Source organism: Rhipicephalus sanguineus, chromosome 10 (genome assembly GCF_013339695.2).
Source record: "Rhipicephalus sanguineus isolate Rsan-2018 chromosome 10, BIME_Rsan_1.4, whole genome shotgun sequence".
NCBI lineage: Eukaryota > Metazoa > Arthropoda > Arachnida > Ixodida > Ixodidae > Rhipicephalus > Rhipicephalus sanguineus.
In genome coordinates, this window is record NC_051185.1 from 8,586,100 (window position 1) to 8,607,976 (window position 21,877).

Below are 21,877 nucleotides of genomic sequence, written 5' to 3' on the forward strand. Positions count from 1 at the left end.
ACCTCGTGTGCGATGAAAGCAAACAGACCGATGGCGCTCATTTCGTGCTTTCGATAACCTTCTCAGCATCTCCCTCGATTTCCACAGGTCCGTGATGGCGCGCACACAATCGCAGCTTCCATGAAGTCCGCTAAATTTCGGGCAGTAGTTCGTCTGCAAGCTGTCAAATACGACGCATGACCAATCTACACACGGCTTCGCTGTCGCAGTCCCGAGGTTACGCTATGCCTATTCAGCCCCCCGAGTAACGGAACCATGTCACCATGTTGATAACGAAACAGCCGTTCAGTGTGAGACTTTGAGGCGCGTACACGATACACCTGGGACTACCTTGTTTTGAGGTCGAAGTGGCTTCGTGGCCAGCACGACCGCCCCGCAACAGCGGTCATCAGGGTTGCTATTGTTTGAGGAAAGAGCGGTAGGGGGGGGGGGGGGTGAAAAAATAGCCGCACAACAGCGGGGTGGCTCACCCAGCCGTTTGTCGCCGGGGCAAACTTGTACAGCGCTACTTGGCTCGCGTTGTCCACAATCTCGGTGACCGCAGAATCGACTCTCTGCAGGGCAGCCAAGTTCATGCGGTTCGCAGCTGTGCTGGAGGACATCACTCGACTCACATAACCTCTCCCTACGACACACTCACTACACTAAACACGCACACGCGCACCTCGCACCTCTCCTCTCTCGTTTTGAGCCTTTTTCTAAAGCGGCCGTCAGGGGATCGTGAAGAGGTGGAGGAGGCCGTCCCAGTGGCGAGGAGGAAGCGGGCAAAAAAGAAACTCTCTCGTTTCAGTGTGCCGTTTTGTTTGTTTTCAAGGTGCGCGACGTCAATGCCGAAAACAACACAAAACAACAAAAGCGAGTTATTGCCAGTGTTGCCCGGCTGATATATGTTTGCCGCCATCGCATTGATGCAATCACTTTGATCATCCCCTCAGCATGTATTTATTGTTCAGTTTTGCTTGATCATGAGAAACTTGCGTTCAAAGGAATGACCACAGTTTATTCTTACGTTTTGACGTCTCTGGCGACTATCTTACAAACTTCGTTTGTCCGAAAGATGTTCAACTGATATTAGTGGCGCAACAGGATCGCGCTCGACATCAACAGCAGAAAAATTTCAGGCATGGCGGAATTGTTGCTCGATCCGGATATTAGGATATGGGTTTTCCTTCCCATTGTAGTAATTACTTTTCTCATTGGCATAGTGAGACACTACGTGTCCATCCTGATTTCCTCGACCAAAAAAGTGGAGCTACAACAAGTCCAGGATAGGTGAGTAACGCGCTTGGAAAACCCATAAGTGTTCCATCGCTGGCGTGCCAAGTTACCATAATCTAGTTCGCTGAGCATTTCTCATCGAACATTCTTCGTTTTAGGAAGTGCTTTTTGCGAAGAACGTCATTTACCTGCATGCTTGATCATGCAGAATTTTCACATAAGCTTACAAAGAGCCTGCACAACAGCTACGCGGCTTGTAGACGTGAACCGACTTCCATGTTAACAGAAACCTAGTTTCCTGGACGTGTATTTACTTAAGTCAGCTCGAGAAACGAATGATTCAATTAAAGAACGTTCAACATGATTAACATAGCGTGCCTTGAAGTTCTTAGCAGATGCCGTAACTTGTTTGTAATCGCGTGAAAACATAGGCCACACAAACTTTCGGCTGCAAATTTAGCCATATTTCGTCATGAATTTCGTGGTGAAGACGTTGAGGTTTGGAGAAAACGAAATGCGCCTTGGAAAAGCAAACAAACAAAATAAATAAATAAACGGAGCTTAACCTCAGGAGGCATGTTTTCGCGGTTCGACATCTTGTTCCATACACCCCACTATGAACAGTAGGAGTATTTTGTGGTTGTCGCCAACAAAAATAACCAAATGCATGCTGAATGAAATTGTGGACAAGCGGAGTAGCGTGGATGACTTTTGCCAATTCCCAAGAGACTTGTGCTAATCGGTGCTAATTTAAATTTCCAAGCCGCTTTCCTATCTGCCTCTGGGTTTTTCTGAAAAAACTACTCGGAACACACTTTTTTCTGTCTCTTGCTGTTTTGAAACGAATGAAATTGTTTCATGGATTGTAACATACCTTTTTCAAGTTGAATGTTGCACTACAGTGTCTTCACATCTTTTTTTTTTTTTTTTCAGTCAAGCACTCATTCGTAGTAGATACCTTCGAGAAAATGGAAAGTACATTCCAAAGCAGGTACGGTCATTCTGTGGCACCTTACCTTCTCAGCTTGCATCCTGTAGCATGCTTAGAGCATGCATCCTAGCTTTTCGAGAATTCCTCAAGTGTATACTCTAGAGAAGCACCTACTTAATGTAATTATTTTTACACAAGTAAAAAAAGGTGCGCTTTTTGTTGTGATCAAGGTCAGATTGTGATTGAATTCCTCAGTTGTGATTGTCTCATTTGAGCAAACTGTCAAAAGGAGCCACTCGCAGTCAAGATATTCAGTCTCAATCAGGCTCAATACTGATTGGAACTGCACCATGCGACACCACGTATTAGCTCGCTAAATGTTTCAAATATATGTAGTACACTAAGGCAGTCCAGACTGGTGTATGACTCATTCAAGAATATTTCCTCGTTACTTTGACTGAAAAAAAACTTAAAAGGAGTGAGACAAAGAAGGCCAATCTACCATTTTAATTTTGTGCCATAGGTGCGATGTGCATGATTTGTGGCAACTTGAAAGATTTCATATTTATGTAAGTTTAGGATCACTTTGTGCAGGAGAAGGAAGCACATTTCTTCGAGCACTGCACTTAAAGCTTTTTAAAAAAGCATCCATGTCGCTGATTTAGCAGTCGCATTGATAATGACAGAATCAGCTTTTTTTTAAAGTCTCACACGCTTGTTGCCTGTAGGAAACGCCTTAAAACTGCTGTTTAACACCTGCTGACAATATTCTAGGGCCTAGTTTAGGCATCTTGTTACTCTTTCTACATTTCACCTTACCCTGTGCAAATCATACACCACTAGCGTTCGTATATAGATGTCCACCACAGTGGATCAGTGGTTACGGTGCTCGGCTGCTGTCCCAAAGGTCGCGGGTTGGATGCCGGCCGCGGCGGTCGCATTTCGGTGGAGGCGAAATGGTAGAGGCCCATGTACTGTGCTATGTCAGTGCACGTTAAAAAACACCAGATGGTCAAAATTTCTGCAGCCCTCCACTACAGTGTTCCTCAATCATATCCTGGTTTAGGGACGTAGAACCCCAGATATTATTATTAGTTAGTATATAGTTATTTTTTCTACCATAGCGATCCACAATATGACATTTGCTTTCTCTCTCCTCTGCAGAGTTTTCTAATGCGTAAGAACTTCTTCAACAATGAGGAGACTGGTTACTTCAAGACGCAGAAGCGAACGCCCGTCATGCAGAACCCGATGACTGACCCCTCGGTGATGACCGACATGCTCAAGGGAAACCTGACCAACGTCCTGCCCATGATTGTCATTGGTGGCTGGATCAACTGGACCTTCTCTGGATTTGTTACCAGTAAGTCTTGTACCTGATAGTTGTGCATCGCACACTGACATTCATGGGCATTAGTGTACTCCAGAAAACAGGCTGTTAAAAGTGCGGCTGCCTTGTTTTGTTTACACGGAGGTTTTCTATGAAAGAATTTAAAGTTGAATGATTTCTATCTGGGCTAGTTGATAATCTTGGATGGTGAGTGTTCGCAGCAAACTTGAGACGGATAGAAGAAAGAAAAGACACACGTTGCAAATGCTGTCCTTGTGTGTCTTTCTTTTTTCGTTTGTCTCATGTTTGCTGCAACCACTAGATATGGCTAATGTCGAGCTTGTTAGCAGGTGAGGTGAGGATGCTGTTTTACTAAAACGTGTTGAGTGAAAATTCGAGTATCGACGTGCCTGATCGCTCCGATTGTTGTGTTCCTTGAAAGTGTTCAAAGTTCACAAGTTGTGGTTGGTGAAGCCAATGTTCAGAAGTTTGACTCTGATAGCATAGCTGTCAATATGAATGAATTAACAATTTTCTCATAGTACACGAACAAATTTGAGGACGGCCCAGGTGAAGCAACAGGAAAGCTCCTTAACACTGTATGTATTGTTTTCACTTTGAAAACAAAATGTCTTAAACTTTATGGCAGCTTGTAAATCGAGTTGTTTTCATAGATGTGAAGCTTTCAATTGGTATGCCTCACTAAATGCAATAATCACAGGGATATCTCAGATTGTCGGTTCCCTTGGTGACCTCATGCTAGAGCTGTATTTTTCAAGTGAGAAATGATGGCCAATTCACATGTTGTCAGAGCTCACTAAGCTGAAGCATGTTATTTCCCTTCAGAAGTTCATAATCGTTATGTATTTCTGACAACCAACTAAAAGAGGTCAGCAAAACTATACTCCGTTTTGATACATCAGGTGCAACAACATGGAGACTAGCAAGACTCCTTGCAGTAGATGCCCTAGCACCAAGAAGTAGTTCAGTGATTTTGCCACCCATAATCTGTTGTTTTGTTTTTAGGCTAAGTAACAAATGAAGATGCTTTGGGTCTTAGAAATAAACAAACCCCGTTATTTATACGGTTGTCGATAGGTTGTTCTGGATCACTTAGCGTCTCTTTGTATTGTGGCCTCCGCGATTAGTTCCGGTAGCACACCAGCCGGAGCCTGTTGCGGAGACTACATTTACCGCGACGAAATCCAAGCGCGGGCTCACACATTTTGCTGACTGAACTTCTTGCATAGCTTCTGCAGTGTTGCACCTGATGTATGAAATGAAGTATAGAAATCTACCAAAGGGCCCAGATTCACTCCGAGTTTGTGTCACTGTCATTGCAGCAAAGGTCCCGTTCCCATTGACCCTGCGCTTCAAGCCCATGTTGCAGCGTGGCATTGAGCTCATGTCACTGGATGCCTCCTGGTGGGTGTTACTCTCTGCATACTGTACTAAGCTTCATGCGCATAGTCTGATTGTAACATGGCTGTTCTTGTAGCGGACTGTACTGGCACTTGCTGATCCTCATCGTACTAATATCTTGTGTGCAGGGTCAGCTCAGCATCGTGGTACTTTCTGAATGTCTTTGGGCTGCGCAGCATCTACGCCTTGGTGCTGGGAGAGAATAATGGTGAGCAGCTTCGTGTCACCACTTGTGTACAATCGCTCATTCTTTGACGCTTAATCTCTGCTTGTATTGCATAACAGAGCAGTGCACTTAAGAAATGGAAAGCACAGAACCTGGGCAAAACAAGCGAAAGGGAAATGTTACTTGTACTACTGCAGTCACGCCTTTTTGGCAATTACTGCTGGAGGTGCAGTAGATTCTGACCATTTCTGGATCCAATATCAGCATGTGGCAAATGTACGCTTAAAGATGGACCCCAGCATGGGTCTCTTGAGAGATGGCTGTAATTATACAGTTCTTGCACATCTTTTGTAGCTGCGGACCAGACAAGAGTGATGCAGGATCAGATGTCTGGTGCTGCACTGGCAATGCCTCCAGACCCCAAGCAAGCCTTCAAGGTGAGCAGAAGGGGAAGGGAGTACAATCTGTGTTAATTACTTAAGAGATATTAACCCTTTCCCTGCCAAAGACAAGCTGAGCTTGTCCACACGGTTTGTACCGCACCTACCGAAGACGAACGAGGCTCGTCCACACAATGAAGCTACTCTGATTCATTTTGCTGAGTTCTCCTTCGCTTGAACACATGTGCAGTAAAAAATTTAAAAACATGCCCAAAGCATGCATTTTTGCATTTGCAATGTATTGTTCTTGGCCAAAAAGCTTGGTAGGGAAAGGGTTAAACGGTGGGTAAGTTGGTGTGAATTCATGGCTGTGGCTGGGCGAAGCAATGCTGCATGGACAAAACAAGAGGGCAAATAAGCACGGACCGAACCTGCGACCTTTGGATTACATGCTGCCAGCATGTAATTTGAGTTGGTCGTTGAATTCAGTTTTTGAAGAAATATTATAGCATCACTGACTTTACAAAAATGAGATAATTATTTATGTTGTAATTACAATTAATTGCTGTAAAGTGCACTGTAATATATTCCAACACTTCCACTTGCTTTAAATTTGGTCTCTAAAACCTTGCCATCAAATTATGTAAATTTCATGCATTTATAGATAGTCGATCATATTGCGTTTCTTAAAGGGTTATTGCACTGGAGTGAGTAACTGTTTTGCATCTTTGAAACTCGAGCCACGCATTTTCATTCGCAGGCCGAGTGGGAAGCCCTCGAGATTTGTGAGCACCAGTGGGCCATGAAAAATGTCGAGGAAGAGCTGCTGGGTAACATCGCTCCCTCCGAGAAGCCGAGCACCAGCAAGAAGTACGACTGAGTTGTGCAAACAGCTTCATCATTCATCTTAAGTGCTTCAACGAGCAAAATTTTTTCATGCTGCCAGTTTTGCACCCCTGTTGAGATCTTGTTTATAGCTTTTATGTTTTTGTTTTGGTGTGTGTGTTGTGGAAATTACTGTGGGAACCCTGTGCTGTGCACAAATAAAAAGTTTTGGAAATTGGTTTGTGTTCACATGCTAACGGAAAGTGGTTCTCTTTTGCAAGGCTCCTTTGAACTGAGGCACTACCGAAAGGTGTGGTAGGGTCATCAGTGTACAGGAATACCTGTACTGTCGTGACAAGGTGTGAGCAAGAAGCTGGGAACAGGTGAGGCCGAAATGAATGAATGCAGATTCTTTCTGCCTGTGTAGATTGACTGCTTCGTAAACACGATTCTTGTTGCCTCAGTGCATAGTCGGCAAACTTGCTCAGACTCGGATCGAGCCAGGAGTGAGTACAGGTGAGCAATATTTTGGTGAGTGCGAGTCCGAGTAAGAAACATTTTAGCGAGCCTGAGCCCGAGCAAGTCCGGTTTAGGAATATTTTGGGGAGTCTGAGTGTGTGTGAGCCTTAAGCACAAAATATATTTCTTGAGTGAGTTTGAGTGAGCTCCACATTTTTTGCCGACCTATGAACCTACCTACTGAACTTCAGTATTACTAGTATAAGCAGAGTCCTCCAATGCTTTGAGGGACTCTGCTATCAGCCTTGGGTAGGCTCACGTTTATACTTACGTCGGCTCACACGCAGTTCAACGCACTAATGTTCATATGCTAGCTCAATATTTGATCAGAGGCGTGAGTTACAGAAGGGGGTGGTGCCTTCAAATCCCCCCACCCATCTTTTTCACGGGAAAGTTCTTGATCAAAATGTCTTGTGTGAGCTGTCTTTCAATAAAATTGTCCTTACTGGATCGCAACCAACTATAACTTGTATCTGAAGATACAGTATCAAAAGGCGCCACATAGGGGGTTAAATAGCATCGACGCCATGGTTGAAAAAGCTAAAAAGTGTATGTTAGCACTTTCTTGAATTTACTCACTCAAACTCTGGTCGAGTCGAGAGTCTGAGTGAGTGCGGCTGAGTAATATTTTTGTAATATTGAGTCCGAGTAAGCCTGGCTGAGGAAAATTTTAGTGAGCCCAAGTCTGAGTGAGTCAGTTTGAGGAAAATTTGGTGAGTCGGAGTCAGAGTGAGCCCTAAGCTCAATATATATTGCTTGAGCGAGTCTGAGTGAGCTCCACAGTTTTTGCCGAGCTAGGTCTCAGAGTAAGGTCTTTTGTACTATTTTTAACCAGAACGAGTAGATTTGCATATATTTCGGCAGCCTGGTGCCAGTCAGCTGCTGGATTCCTAGAATCGTTATCTTTTTTAGGAGCGGAGCTCCTTATAGCATCTCCTTGTCGGTCGTTGCTCCATCCGGCGTTCCCTCGCCGTCGCGTCTCCCATATCATTCAATAGATGGTGCTGTCCCACAGAGACAGAAAAACATAAAGAAAATAAAAATAAAATTAAAAAATTAAAAATATAATAAAAATTTCAAAAATTTAAAAAATATAAAAGAAGAAAGAAAGGAAAAAGGAAAAATAATCAAAGCGGCGTATCGCTTTGATTACTGCTGGGCGAAACCATTGAACATTTCACGGTGTAACCGTGATTGCTTCAGGAGCTTCACCCAAGCTCTTCATTCACCCGTATATATGCTGTAATTTTTTTTGTGTGTGTGATATCAATTTCACATTTTATCCATTAGATACAACGTAGAGAAAGGGGAAATGCTAGAGGCCCCTGTACTGTGCAGTCAGTGCACATTAAAGAACCCCAGGTGGTAAAACTTGGGAGTCCCCTACTGCGGTGTGCCTAACAATCATATCGTGGTTTTGGTACATAAAACCCCAGCAATTATCATGATGTATTAAATTCCTATCGAGCCAGCAAAGCGCAACATACATTGATATTCTTGACAGCAGTCAACTAGTGGTATGCTCAGTTTGTTTCAGAATCCTCCGATGATTCAAAGGTTATGTTAGATGGCAACTAAGCTTTAGAGTGAGTACATGATGGCTCCTCTGGTAAATAGCAAGGCACGACTACCATTATTAGATCTGCCTATTCCCATAGTAGCACTAGTAAATCTTAATTGCTAAACCGTAGCAGTGCAGTGTTTTCTGCTCGCAGATACAAGTCGCGCATGCAGGAGGAGCAGTGACATGGCGGCACTTGGATCTTGTTTCGGTTCATATAAAAGCGTTAGCGATTGTGTCGGAGCTGTGTCAAAGGTCTATGATTGGACATGAAAGTAGTTCACTTACCTCGTCGAGGCTTCGATCTCCTGTCATAACAAGGAAAGCTCTTGGTGCGCCAGAGGCACGATCGATGGAACAGCCGAGCGGGAATACGTCAGAGCGCTCTTGTTAGACCAACCAAATATGTAATAAGAATACAGCTCGTTTCTGACGGTCCTTTTTCATGCAACGACCAGAAGCAATGAATGATGCCCTCCACCTCTGCAAGCTTGGCATGATTATTTAAAACAATGAGCTAAACTGAAGCCTGAGAACAACAACAGCCATGTCGCTTTATTCTTTTCCCATCCTCGCACCAGCTTTTCTTTTTCTCAATAAATGTCTTCGTCCTTGCAGTGGTCACAAACACAGACGCTCCTTTCTTGAGCTTGAGGTTTTCATCCATCCCAAGATGATACAATGTTCTACTGATTATTGCCAATTCTGGTACGCTGTTCCTCGTTTAAATGTCCAAATGTCTTCCACCCTCCACTTTGTGCAGCCCATGCGGTGTTGTCGCAGATACTATCACTTTTGCACCAACTGGGAGACCTGATGAAAATTCCAGTGTCTGGACAGCAGTTCTGAAAAACAATGGGGCATTGCGGAGTCAGTCTCATTAAACTGTAACATGTAGCAAAAAGCCATTTCAGTGGCGGGGCACAGTGTCAAAGGAATTGTGCGAAATGCGTTGTTAAGGAAGACCAACTGTTTTGTTCTTAGTCTCCGGGTTGGGTTATGAGTGATTCCAGCATAATAATTACCAATAGAGCTCACATAGTTTAACTCTGTGGGGATTATTCCCCTTATATAATTGCAGTCTGGTCCACATATAAAATTCTAGACTTTTAGCACATTTGGTTTTCGCAGTGTGCAAAAATCTAACAGGAAAAGTGCTAACCTTGTCATACTTGCAATAGGAAGAAGGTAGGCTCCCTGATGGTCTAAAAGTTGTAGTGATGGCCCAAAAGAGTTGCCACTGTGATGGAGCTAGCAACACTTCATGTTAAAAACGTAGTGGCTGCAGTTGATACTGTGCTTCAGCTTTCTTTTGACAGGAAGCTGACTCGAGACCTTGTGGTTGTGTCTGCTGGCAATTCCCATTCAAGCTGCAATCCATGTGTGAGCCTGAAATGGTTTACCGCACAGGCAATGAAGATGTAGAAAGCAATGAACAACCACAATCATAGTCACTCTAATTTACGTCCATTGCAGATCAAAAGCATCTCCATGTGACCTCTAACTGCCCTTCTTGAATCACTCAACTCGGTACTACACCTGAGCATTTCAAAATTTCATTATACAACTCTGCCACATTATACTACATTTACCTTTTTCTAGCACCCATTAATTTACTCTCAATGGGCATAGGCTAAACTGATGTTCTCATAATGCAACCTGCTAAACTACACAAGAATGTATCGGCTACCCCAGTTTGCTGTCGATACACACTGCTGTTTTTATTGACTCAAACCTCATTATAACAAAGTCGCATCTGCCACAAAAATAACTTCGTTATATACGAAAATTCGTTATAAACGTTTATTTGTAACACTGTAGCTATGACAAAACTATGCTTCATTTACTTCGTTATACCCGATAATTCGTTATATCCATGTTCGTTATAATGAGGTTTGAGTGTATTCAAAAGAGCCCTTCAGAAGGTCCCATTGAAAATTACATGCTACTTTGTTCGGGAGGCTGTACTCACGTTCATGTCATGAGTACAGCTCCCATCTTTTTCTACACAGTGCATATCAGTGGTAGTAGTATTGTGTTTTATGCACCGTATGATGTACCACAGTAATGTGCCATAGTAGGTGACATTTCATAGAGGTGTACATGTTTGTGACTTTGGTGACTGATTCTGTGTATGATTCCATTGTTCTTAGAAACATCTTGGATATCATAAAGTATGATTGCCTTAATTTCAAAATTTATCAAGCATTTGAGCTGATGATCCATGGAAACCTTTTTCTGCACAAGATGTTGCCCTAATGAACAAAGCACACCACGAAATCCTGTCGCGCTGACTCAAAACTGCTGCAAACTGGGAGTGAAATTCAAGTAAGGAAGTCTTACCTATCTTAATTTTTTTTTCGAGATGCTAACGACGGGCCCTTTCTCAGTAAAAAATTATGCACAGCTTCAACTGACATTAACGTCGCAAAGGCTGATTAAACAGCAGAGCTGGTGACGTCAGTTTTCGCTCGGCTATTGCCGAACATTCCAGAACGAATGCGAGACTCGTAGCTTTTCCAGAATGGTTGGCAGCTGGTCTCTCCTCTCCACACCACCTGCTTCGCTCATGCCATAGCTTCGCCTTTGCCCTCCTCCTCTCTACCTAGCTTCACCCTCTCCACATTAGTACCCTTTCTCAACTTGCTACACTAGGCTTCCCTCTCACCCACTTGGCTTCATCTGTGCTTTCCCTCTCGTCAGTTTTTGCCCTCACAGCTCGGCTAGAAAGTGCGAATGACAATTGCCAAGGATTCACCTCAACATTAAACAGCTCCGCTGTTCAAAAATGAATGTAAAGAAGTCCAAATTGGTTTGCTAGTCCTCATTAATGTCTCTACAAGACAGGGAAGTGTGCTTACCTGCCGTCCAGTGGTGGCATCTGCAGAGCAGTCTGGATCGTCTGGCCTGTGTCACACCTTAGGTGTATGTGCCTGACTTCACGTTGTTAGGGTGTCACGTTGACACTGTTGGTCCCCTCCTCTTCAGTGGTACACTGCTATGTTTGAGTTGATGTAGATATCAACAATCGTGCATCTCCAATATCAGTGTGCACAGCCTCGCTCATAACCTCCTTCACTGTCATGTTCACCTGTGTTCCTGTAGAAAAAAATTATGTCATGAGTTTCAGAATGAAACTTGGGAGTCTGAAGGGTGAACTTGTCGGCTAGTTGGTTGAAGATATTGCAGAGAAACAGTGCCAGATACGAGGACAGAACAGTTGATAATCAGTGCTACATGTGGTTGTTTGTGTGCCTTATTCTGTCCTCGTCTTTCACACTGTTCCCCTACAATTAGGAGTCTAAACGTAAACCACACTTAAGAAATTCACTCCTTTGGTTTCGCATGCTGAAACCACGATACGATTAACAAGCACACATAGAGGGTGACTATGGATTGATTTTGACCACACGACGTTCTTTGACATGCGCCCTAGTCTAAGTACATGAGTGTCATTCCATTGCACGCTCATCGAAATGTTGCCGCAGTGACCGGGAAACAAACCCATGTCCACGAGCTTAGCAACTGAATGCCTTAACCACTAAGCTGCTACGGTGGGTAGCCACATTTCTTTGAAAAAAAAAAAAAACATAAAAAATGCTAATTTGAAATCTATAGCTTTGCGAGTGGTGAATACATTAAGTGTTGATAGTATAATAGTACACATCCAGTTAAAGGAAGGTCAATGAAAGTAAAAAGATATACTACATAGATGCATTTAATTTTGAAAGAATGCAGGAATCTGAAATCAACTGTCTTGGTATTATTTTTTTTTCCTTTTAAGTAGTGCACACCTCCTGAGGGCTACTGCTGAGTACTTCATTGGCACTAGAGTGGTGTAAATTACTTAACATCAGAAAATTTCTACTATGGTAGGTGAAGTGCTTGAGAGTGCACTGTGGTTTTGTTTCTAGACGGAACACAACGAAAAAGTCCCCCAGAAAGTTCCACAATTTCATCAAGTTCTAGCTTTACCGTGCACACTGCCTGGTGCGAAAACATAGTAAATCACTTTGCTTCTCACAAAGTTTCACTGTTTTAATTCAATTTGTCATCATATATAAACAACTTAAGTTATAATAAGGCAGTTTTGATCACAAACGAAAGCGCTAACATTAAGAACGCCAGAACTGCACTTTCTGTTTGGTGCCACAAGTAAGAAATGGCCGAACAAGATTCACAATGCAAGTGGACTGACCAATGCTCTTGCCGCGCATGGAAACCTGCACCATTTTGTTGTGTCCAATGCCTTGGTGGCTTGTCTTTTTTGTTCTTCTCCAGTGATTTGGTGGAAAGAGTGCTTGCACATCGTTTTCCATGGTGTTGGCAGCAAGGGCCTATAGTCATTCAGGAGGAGTTGCAATGAATTTGAGTTTTTCACAAATGGTTAAAGGGACACTAAATCAATGTAGACTGATAAATTATTCTTTGAGAACGTTGTTGTCATTAATCACGCCATAACAGCTACATTATTAGAACAAAAAATGAAGGTTACTTTCATTTTTGAATTTCACGTCAATATCTCCGCATCTGAATCTCTGTGTGACATCACGGATTTCATCCTTCTTTAGTATTTTGGGTACATTTGCTCAAATACTTCCACAAGCTTGGTACGTTGAGTCTCTGGCTCCCCAGCTGTTACCTAACAATGATCCTTCCAATGTATACAGTATTTTGTCATGACTGAAGCTTCAATGAGCTCAATACTAATCACATAATAGCATTAGTGATAAAACATAGTTGCAATAAGAGACATGAAACAAACCAAGCATACAACAGCCAGGCTTATTCTTTACACATTAAACTTGTTCAGCAGAATGCTTCGCTGAAATTCTGCGATGTCACCAATTTATATGGTAAGACAGAAGAATCATAAAAAACCACTGAGGTAAGTGTTATGTGTTTGGCCACTGCTACCAATCTGTTGCCGTCGCTCCTATTAAAGGAGCCTTAGAACACCTCTCCAAGTTATCACAGAATGACCTCACTATTGGCTTCTATTGCTTCATGAATCTCCTGCATCAAAAATTCTTGGAATCCATAGAGTACAAGCAAAGTTATTGCAAAGAATGCGCACTTTCTCTCTCTCCCTCTCTCTCTCTTTTTTCGTAGCTACAAGCACACTGGAAACATATTGGCACAAATTCAGATGGCAAGGGGCTAATGCACCGTAAGGCACGTTGCCGTGCGTCATGGCATTTAGCATTTTCTTTTCTATTTTCTTCAACCATGTTGGCCACTATTTGTGGTTCAGACGTGCATGGTGGTGGCAGCTACATTACTAACATGACACATGACCTCTGTGATAGTCTACTTACGCTTCCACTTGCCGAGTCGTCGGCATATTATTGCAAGGAGAGAGCGAGCGATTTTCGGCTGTTTTTGACGTGCAATTACAAACACCCCATTGCATGCAGCGAAATAACATTTGACTTGCGTTTTTACAGGACCCTTGACTACGGATCGGCAATGTTTTGTCAATATGTTCAGAAAGTGTTGCAGGGCAACACTTTAAAGGAAATCCTGATGTGGAAAAGGTTTCAAGCTTACCGATGTCCTTCCAGCTGATAGAAAACAGTCATCTGCTTTGGTTTTCAATTGCGATGACAATGGCTGGCCTTCAATAAGGGTGACATCCATCAACATGTCCTGCAGGATAAGCAATGTTCTTAAAACTGTGGTTTACGACCTTTGAGGGTTCAAAACAGTGTCTCCCAAAAGACTGGCTCTCAGCCTAATTTTTTTTTAATCACAGTGAACATCAATAAGATATATGCTTCAAGTTTCTACACAACTTGTCAAGGCAGTGCTATACGTACTTATAAGCAAAGCTTGAGACAAAGATTTAACAAGCTGGTGATTGGTAAAAAACAACCCTTGTCTTGCTGCTTTCACATGCAGCAAAGTTCAAAAGGTGCAAACGTTAAACTGACTAACTAACAAGTCCCCTTACATTTCGAAACATATTATCACATGGTCATCACATGGTCGTGATGGTGAAGACGACGGCAGTCAGGCTGTTGAGGATGAAACTCTTTATTGGGCAAACTTGTGCCCAAGAAATAAACAAGCAATACATACTGTACACTGATAGCCTGTCTTTTACAATGCGTTGTCCTTTATATATCAGTGATCAAACCTCCCAGCATTATCGCCGGTGCTCGCTAACCTTTCAAATAAACTTGGCTATTCACGTACTGCGTGTAATCTTATTGGAACAATCTGAAACAATCATGAAGCTTCCCAAACATTGTTGCGTGTCCTGCGCCGAGTTGTGCTAACAGTTTTTGTGGGTGGATCCTGAATACACTGAAATAAATAAATAAGGGCGCGCGGCGATATTTACGGGCAAGATAATATATATGTTCAACTTCTAATATGAATGACAGATATTGGTGGTCCAAAGCTACACTTAAATCTGGTACTCAAGTGGAGTTCAAGATCACCATGTGTGGCATAGCGTGACTTCAGAAATGACAGGTCTTGGTCATTGAGTGTTTCGAAATGGTGGTAGACAAATAATTAACCAACCAGTGGGCTAAGCTCCATGTGTTCAGGTGATGCGGATGTGGTGCTACTGATACTCTCGTTGGAGTTATCAAGCGGGGAAGGCCTCGTGTGTTCCCTCAAGTGTGCAGGCGTCGCTTCACTAGTAGGAACGCATCTGTCTGCCAGGATGAGTTCATCAGCTTGGTACCATGATGGCGAAGGCTCGCCCTCGACAAGGCTGACAACCAAGGGCAGTACCTGAAAGAAAGAAAAAAACTGTAATCCACCTGTATGTATCATGAAGCTGCAAAGAAAATCCACATGGATTTATTAGAAAGCTTCATAGGTGAATGATGGCAACCTTTCCCTTTCATGAATCTTTCTTAAGTGCAGAAACGACTTGCCAATGGCAATGCTTATAAAATAAGCTAGTGCATTTCAGTTTGTGGTCTGCAACTTTGGTCAAGGGAGTTAGTTCACGGAGTGAACAAAAGGAATCGAGAATTACCTACATACCCTGGCCTAATAGCCCGCATCACAAGAAAGCTTGTAGAAGCGACTTAGAAAGGTTACAGCGTACACAGATGGGGACAAAGTGAATAAGAAGCAAGACAAAGCGTTGTGTCTTGTTTCTCCTGCACTTTGTCCCAGTCAATGTGCACTGTAACCTAAGATGCAATACCAACTAGCCTACCAAACCATCTTTGTGGTGGTGATTGTTTGGGTGGAGTTCATTCAATGTGTCTAGCCGATACGAGGCACATAACAGTTACAACGCGTGGCACAAGGCCAATACAAAAATTCTACCATGCACTCTTGTGCCGTTTGGACTTCCTCACAGCATGCTGAACCCTTGTGGGTAGACGTCTCACGAAGGCATGTCATTCGAGACTAAATCAGTCATATCCAACTACATTATTCATCAGTAAGTTATGGTGAAGTTTGTTCAGATGTCTTCAATGCGCAATGTCGCAGCATCGGGAAAATCAAGATGCTGCCTACGTTCTGGAAGTTTGTGAGTGAAGTTGTTACTTTAATTAGGCAACATGACTCTTAGTGCTGATGCCGTTATCATCTTACTAATCCAGGGCTAGTGTTGTCGCGATTACTATCATCACTAGCAAACACTCACAAAGGTTTCTTGTATACTTACGTCTGCATTTTCTTCTATATGCGTGTTACTGTTGTCAATTCCAAGGATGCTTGCGCCGGCGTCACGTGCCTATATAAAAACCAAAAGAGGTCAGCAGTCACTACAATGCATGGACAGTGCTGACTTCGGAGCCGCAAGAACAGCTGCTAAAGAGACCTTGTTTTTGTTGTTGTTGTTAAATGAGTGAACGCCCCTTATAACACAAATGAATGGTCATGATTTTATACTCATATTTTGGCGTTAAGTTTAGCCATTGTTAATATGTTCGTAAGTACCATAAATGTATTAATTTATACCTTGCATGTGTGCACTTCATAAAGTACCCAGTGATGTTGTCTATGTCAACTGTTTTGCCTGGCGGATTCCCACTCTTTAGTTCCTAATGAAGTGGTTTGGTTTGCTTGATTATGTTCAGGGACGTGGTGATGCCAAAATACGATGGAATGCAGACCGAACAACAATAACAGCGACAACGATTACAACAACAAAACTCGCTAGCTGTCATCAGAAGCAGCGTGCGCGTAGGATGCAACAAGACATTTAGACCAGTCAGCAAATCACGAATTTTTCAGGCGCCTAAGCTGAACTGCGCAATATGTGAGTCATGCCATGCTACTTGTGATAAGCAGTCTCTGAAAGAGAAAGCTCAGTCCTCGTCTTCGCAGATGGCCGTTTACAAGTCGCGCACGCAGGAGGAGCAGTGGCATGGTGGCACTTGGATCGTGTGTTTCGCTTCATGTAAAAGCGTTAAGCGATTGTGTCAGAGATGTGTCGTAGGTCTATGATAGGACATGAAAGTAGTTCACTCACCCCGTCAAGGCTTCCGGTCTCCTGTCGTAACAAGGCAAGCTCTTGGCGCGTCAGAGGCGCGACCGAAGGTACAGCCGAGCGCGAAAGCGCCGGTCTTTGGTGGAAGCCCAGCGACTGTCTCAGACTGGGATTGTACACGTAATCGCAGGGAGAGAAGTGCTCCGAGCACACCATTAACTTGGGCGGTGCTCGTCCCTCACGATGTCGCATGGGTACGGCAGCGAGCCATTCGGAACGTCGAGGTTCCTCTCGCGGCACTACGTGATAGGACACGGATGAGTTGCCTGCACCGTTAGGACATCCCAAGACGTCGCAGGAACGGGGCATTTCGCTGGAACCTCTGCGGTGAGACGCAAAGTGACAGGCAGTACTACGATCACGCGAAATGTACAGATAGAACACTTTCCAAATCGCGCTATTCGTAATAAGCAGTCGACGTAAGCTTCGAGCAAGGTAAGGTAACCAGCGTAACCAGCAGCAACCGTGGCAACCGCGCCAAAAAGCCGCGCTTGCGATGGACGCGCCCTCATCACATGGTGGCAGTCAGCGGCGGCAGTTTGTAAATAAAAGTAGTATCTGCAGATCAAACGTTACATGTAAAGATTTTTGAGTCATGCAGTACCATTCGAATTTACAAAATAAAATTATTGTTTTCAGTTCATTAGTCGTTTATTGTCAACTCAGACGGCTGATAGCCATGTGATAGCTTTTTTTCCAAACCAATGGCGGGCTACGACATTGCGAAGGTGCCCGATTTGATGTTACGTTTCACTGTACATGTACTGGAGCGCATTGATTGGACATTTGAACCGTCACTGCGTGCAGCAAATGAACACCGATATAGCCGTCGACCGCATACTGCCAGCCGTAACAACTTGTAACATGTGGTGCTGGATGACCGGACATAAGTTGGTTTCACAGACCTCATGGCCTCTCAGACCTCACAGACCTCGGGGACGGTGGGTAACGTTCACTGATGGCAGCTCTGCAAACGAAATGCAGTATTGTGTAGCATTATTACATGTGTAATGGGTCGGCCTTCAAAGGTTGTGAAATTCGAACACTCAGCCTCGTCCGGTAAACGTCCTGTGTTTCTTTTTCCCCGTGGTAACGTGGTCATAGGCATTGCGGAAGTATGGAAGAAAAAGTTAGATTTTATTGGCTGTAGTGCTGGTGAAGACTTATGAGAATACTTCGGACTGGCCAAATTGGCATACGTCTCAGTTGTAAGGGAGATAAATTCAGAATTTATGTTATTTCGAAGCATGGCCCTAAAACGAAACCATCTTACTTTGGTCATGTTATGCGAGCTGGAAGTTCAGTGGAGCGGAAATTAGTATTGTTAAGTAGAAAGTAAAAGAAAACAAGGCCAACCATGCCCAGTATTAGAATTCGGATGTGTTTTATATTCGGGTGCACCGGCTTATAAATTGCGTCCTCTTGTACTCCTGGAAAGGGAGGCCCTAAGGTTATGCCTTGCATTACCGAAATTCGTAGCCAATAATGTCCTCTACTTAGAGGCAAGATTGCCCTGTATTTTGTGCAGATTTAGGATACTAACAGTACAAACATTCCTAAAGGTGTATACTAATATCGTATAAAACTAAAAATTATTTTTCGTGTCTCAGCCAGTGTTACTTTTTCAATCTTACTGGCCTCGGTTTCATACACCGCAGGTGGGCTTCGTACAAGCACTTGTTGGACCATTAGATGTTAAACTGAGTGAAGTTGCTTCCACTGACAAGGAAAGACACAACCTTGAAATCATTTTTTTGACGATATATATCCAAATCATGCCCAAAATTGGCCTTACCAGATATTAAACGGCCTACTACAAAGGCATTTAGAGGGGATAGATACAACAAATATCGTAGCTACAGATGCCTCACAATCCGAAGAAAAATCTGTCATTGGTATTTTCTCCGAGACCTTCAAGTGGTCATTCTGATTAAGACTTCCCGATTTCTTATGAGTATTTTCGGCGGAATTTCCAGCGGTGATTTTGGCTTTACGAAAGCTCAGCCCGTCAACCTCGAGAGTGGCCACAGTTACAGATTCTTTATCTTTGTGTTCAGCACTCGCTGCAAATGGTGATTCTCATTTATCACGTACTATATACATACCTATATACATACACAGACACATACATACAGCCCCTCCGTAAGAATTGGAAGCCCCCCCCCCCTTCTGACTTTAAGCCCTGGTTCCCACCCGCGTAACTTTAATCATATTAATCTGGGTATTGGGCCACAAAGGGATAAAAATGAATGAAATGGCAGACACTCTGGCGAAAGCCGCCCTCAGTGGTCCGATACTCTCAATTATTCCCATATCAGCACTCATAATTCGTGACAGATTTAGAAGGCGTGCCATAATTCAAGACTCTAATAAAACATTAATCACTTATCTAAACGAATATCGACACCTCTTGTTCCCTTGGCATAGGAATTTCTGTCAAAAAAAAAGAGACTTAGATGAAGTTATCTTTACAAAATTACTATGTCGCGTTCCAAAACTTAACTTTTATATACATAGAGCTGGTCTGGCTCCTTCCCCTCTTTGCTCGTTTTGCAACAAGGACGATACAGTTGAACATTATTTTATATCATGTAACCGCTTCAATGTACTAAGGAAAAACGTTCTCAAAGCGGCATTTAATCGAACTAGGTTGCATTTCATTGCTTCTAATACTCTATCCTTGGGAGCCTCCTCATTAGGTCATTGTCACCGGGATGTCTGTTCCGCTGTACAAAAATTCTTAATTGAATTTTTGAACTTTTTTTTTTAAATTGAACTTTTATTTAGAAATTATTCGTTTCTTGGCCAATCCTCCAGAGTGGGTGTGAGCCATTCATAAAGACAATCATCATCATCATCATCACCATGCACGGGAGGACTTGTCTCCTTCTGACGAAAGGATTGTCCCTGGCGTAGACAACAAGTCCTCATCGTGTCAAAATGTTGGCTCCATAGGCATGCCCTGTTCAACCATTTTTATCACGTACATTGAATAAGTGTCAATTCGGTCAGTACTCATATAACCAGGTCGCCGGCGACACAATGGTATTAACAAAACAAAAAATGCGAAAAGTTCGGAGAATTTATGAGCTTGAGAGGTTTGAGCTTTTTGTGCGGTTTGTGCTCCACAAAATTTATTTGACTTTTTTGGAGACTGGCGTATTGAACATCTAGCGAGGACGACAAAAAAGCAACAACAACAACAAAAAAAAGGGGGGGGGGGCATCATAGGGACGAATCTGACGTCCTTTTAACCTGAATTTTGAGTTTAAAGGGAGAGCCAGTAAAATAAATATCGTTGTACTGCAGGGGTCCAGGGCCTCTGCGAGCCGCACAATGTCCTGGGCCCTTCGTATCACTGGGTGATGGCTAGAGAGAGCGAATGGGATACACGTGGTTTAGAAAGAGTGGGGAAGAAAAAATTGCACAGTGTAATAACTGTATATCGTCGGGCAGGACACCTCAACCGCACTTTACGGGAAGGGAGATGGGAATGAAGAGAGATAAAGGGAATAGGAAGAGTGGTGAAAAGTTTTTTGGGTGGACAGGTGGCCGCGGAAGTCACCAGTCGGTCAGTTACGTGTGCGGTAGAAACTGTTTACGGTTGGAAGACAAGGGAAGGCGTTGGTCTGAATCCGGTGTCATGTGCTCGCTTCATACCGTGCCAGAGAGGGCTGTGGCGGAGCCAGTGAGGAGCGTGCATTACGATAGTACGTACAGGTATGTCGCGCAGGCAAGCCCAGCGATGTCCAAGGCGGACAGCTTATCCCCTGATGCCCTGATGGCGCGCTCGCGGTTGAGCACGCTCGTTGCCGGGAGCCGTAGAGGCGTGTCCAGGTACCTACAATAGTCGTGACCCCAGTGGTGGTCAAGTCGTTTCGAGGTATTGGGTTCAATTCCCAGTGCCACCACACGCCCACCTTTTTTTTTATTGGCGCCAGTATGCCCTACGGCATAAGTTAAATAAAAAGAAAGAGTTCAGTTTCGTGGATAAAGGCCAGGAGCGGTCGATGCAAAGGCCCGTGCGTCCAACACGTTAAGTCAGGTGGTCGACCGGGTTGGTATAGTCAAGGCCTCGTAGGTGGCGGGTACACACCCACCTGTTGTTCTAATATATGGCTCGCACTGACGTCACTGAAACCGCCGTGTTGGAGCACCAGCATGGGGTACGCGATGTGTGCGATGTCACATCAATGTTATCAAAGCATCACATACAGGTCCATTCTTTATTAACGCACTGAGGCGTTCCTGCCTTGTCTTTATCACATTGAAGCGGGTAACCGCATTCTGATTGTCGTCCAAGCCGCCATCGTGGAGTGCCGGTACATTCAGAAACTGCGTCCATGACGTCACGTGCAAGCCATCTATAGAGGAAATATATCGAGGTGCCCCGGGCTGGCGCTCGGTGTTGTGGATGCCATTTCTCGAAAAGATGGCCTCCTGTTCTATCTTCTGAAGGGTGCAACTGTTTAGAGTGCTGTGGAACGAAAAGACTCCCCAAAAGGTGCAAATAGCCTTTGGAATGTACACTCTAAAATACCTTACATCCTTAGGGGAGTATTTTTGTTGGAGGTGTTTTAGAGTATATATATACTCTAAAAACAGTGAGCCTTTTGGAGTCTATTTGTTGGAAGTGTTTTCAGACTGTGCACTATAAGAACAGCTTGCGTCCTATGAGGAGTCTCTTTGCCCCACAACAACAGTCGTCATCTGGCTTGCTTGCGTTTTCTTTCCTGAAACCTCGGCGCTCGCCACTTTCATATTGAGAGTGCTATGCCACTCTGGTACTCTGACCTGACAATTATGGTTGGGTGACAAGCAGACGCCCTATAGGGTGTAACCGTTTTTAGAGTGTAACTCACAGGGGTATTTGGGGCGTTACACTTACCGTTTTTCTCGAGAAGTATTGGCCCGTAAAGTCATATGTCAAATGTTGCAATGAATATGAACTTGCGTGAGAATTCGATAGTGCTAACGCCAGTGTTTTGCCTTTCTCATTCCTACTGATCACGTGAAGATTGTCGCTATGATATCATAAAGTGAGTAAAAAAATAA

At 43.6% G+C, this 21,877-nt stretch overlaps 3 protein-coding genes across 4 annotated transcripts in view; 1 reads left to right on the top strand and 2 right to left on the bottom strand.

Annotated features, from left to right (window-relative positions):
- The window catches only part of LOC119406966 (mRNA-decapping enzyme 1B), a 35,582-nt gene extending 34,751 nt beyond the window's left edge, over nucleotides 1–831 (bottom strand). For both annotated transcript variants that reach the window (XM_049419737.1, XM_037673782.1), the window contains exon 1: nucleotides 471–831. Coding sequence is in view for 1 of the 2 variants with exons in the window: in XM_037673782.1 (XP_037529710.1) it covers nucleotides 471–602 (132 nt within the window). In the remaining variant the exon portion in view is untranslated. The remainder of the gene's footprint in view (nucleotides 1–470) is intronic.
- A 247-nt stretch (nucleotides 832–1,078) lies between these two features.
- LOC119406968 (ER membrane protein complex subunit 3) lies at nucleotides 1,079–6,509 on the top strand. The gene is made up of 7 exons (XM_037673786.2): nucleotides 1,079–1,272; nucleotides 2,152–2,209; nucleotides 3,314–3,512; nucleotides 4,823–4,904; nucleotides 5,030–5,109; nucleotides 5,422–5,504; nucleotides 6,208–6,509. Exons 1-7 carry the CDS (start codon nucleotides 1,124–1,126, stop codon nucleotides 6,325–6,327), a joined length of 771 nt encoding a protein of 256 aa, XP_037529714.1. The 5' UTR covers nucleotides 1,079–1,123; the 3' UTR covers nucleotides 6,328–6,509.
- Nucleotides 6,510–8,885: 2,376 nt separating this feature from the next.
- On the bottom strand, nucleotides 8,886–17,281 carry LOC119406967 (uncharacterized). Its single transcript, XM_049419993.1, has 7 exons — nucleotides 16,805–17,281; nucleotides 15,995–16,063; nucleotides 14,884–15,099; nucleotides 13,903–14,001; nucleotides 12,551–12,689; nucleotides 11,214–11,451; nucleotides 8,886–9,741 (listed from the first exon to the last, which is right to left on the bottom strand). Exons 1-6 carry the CDS (start codon nucleotides 17,129–17,131, stop codon nucleotides 11,351–11,353), a joined length of 951 nt encoding a protein of 316 aa, XP_049275950.1. The 5' UTR covers nucleotides 17,132–17,281; the 3' UTR covers nucleotides 8,886–9,741; nucleotides 11,214–11,350.
- Between the last annotated feature and the right edge of the window lie 4,596 nt (nucleotides 17,282–21,877).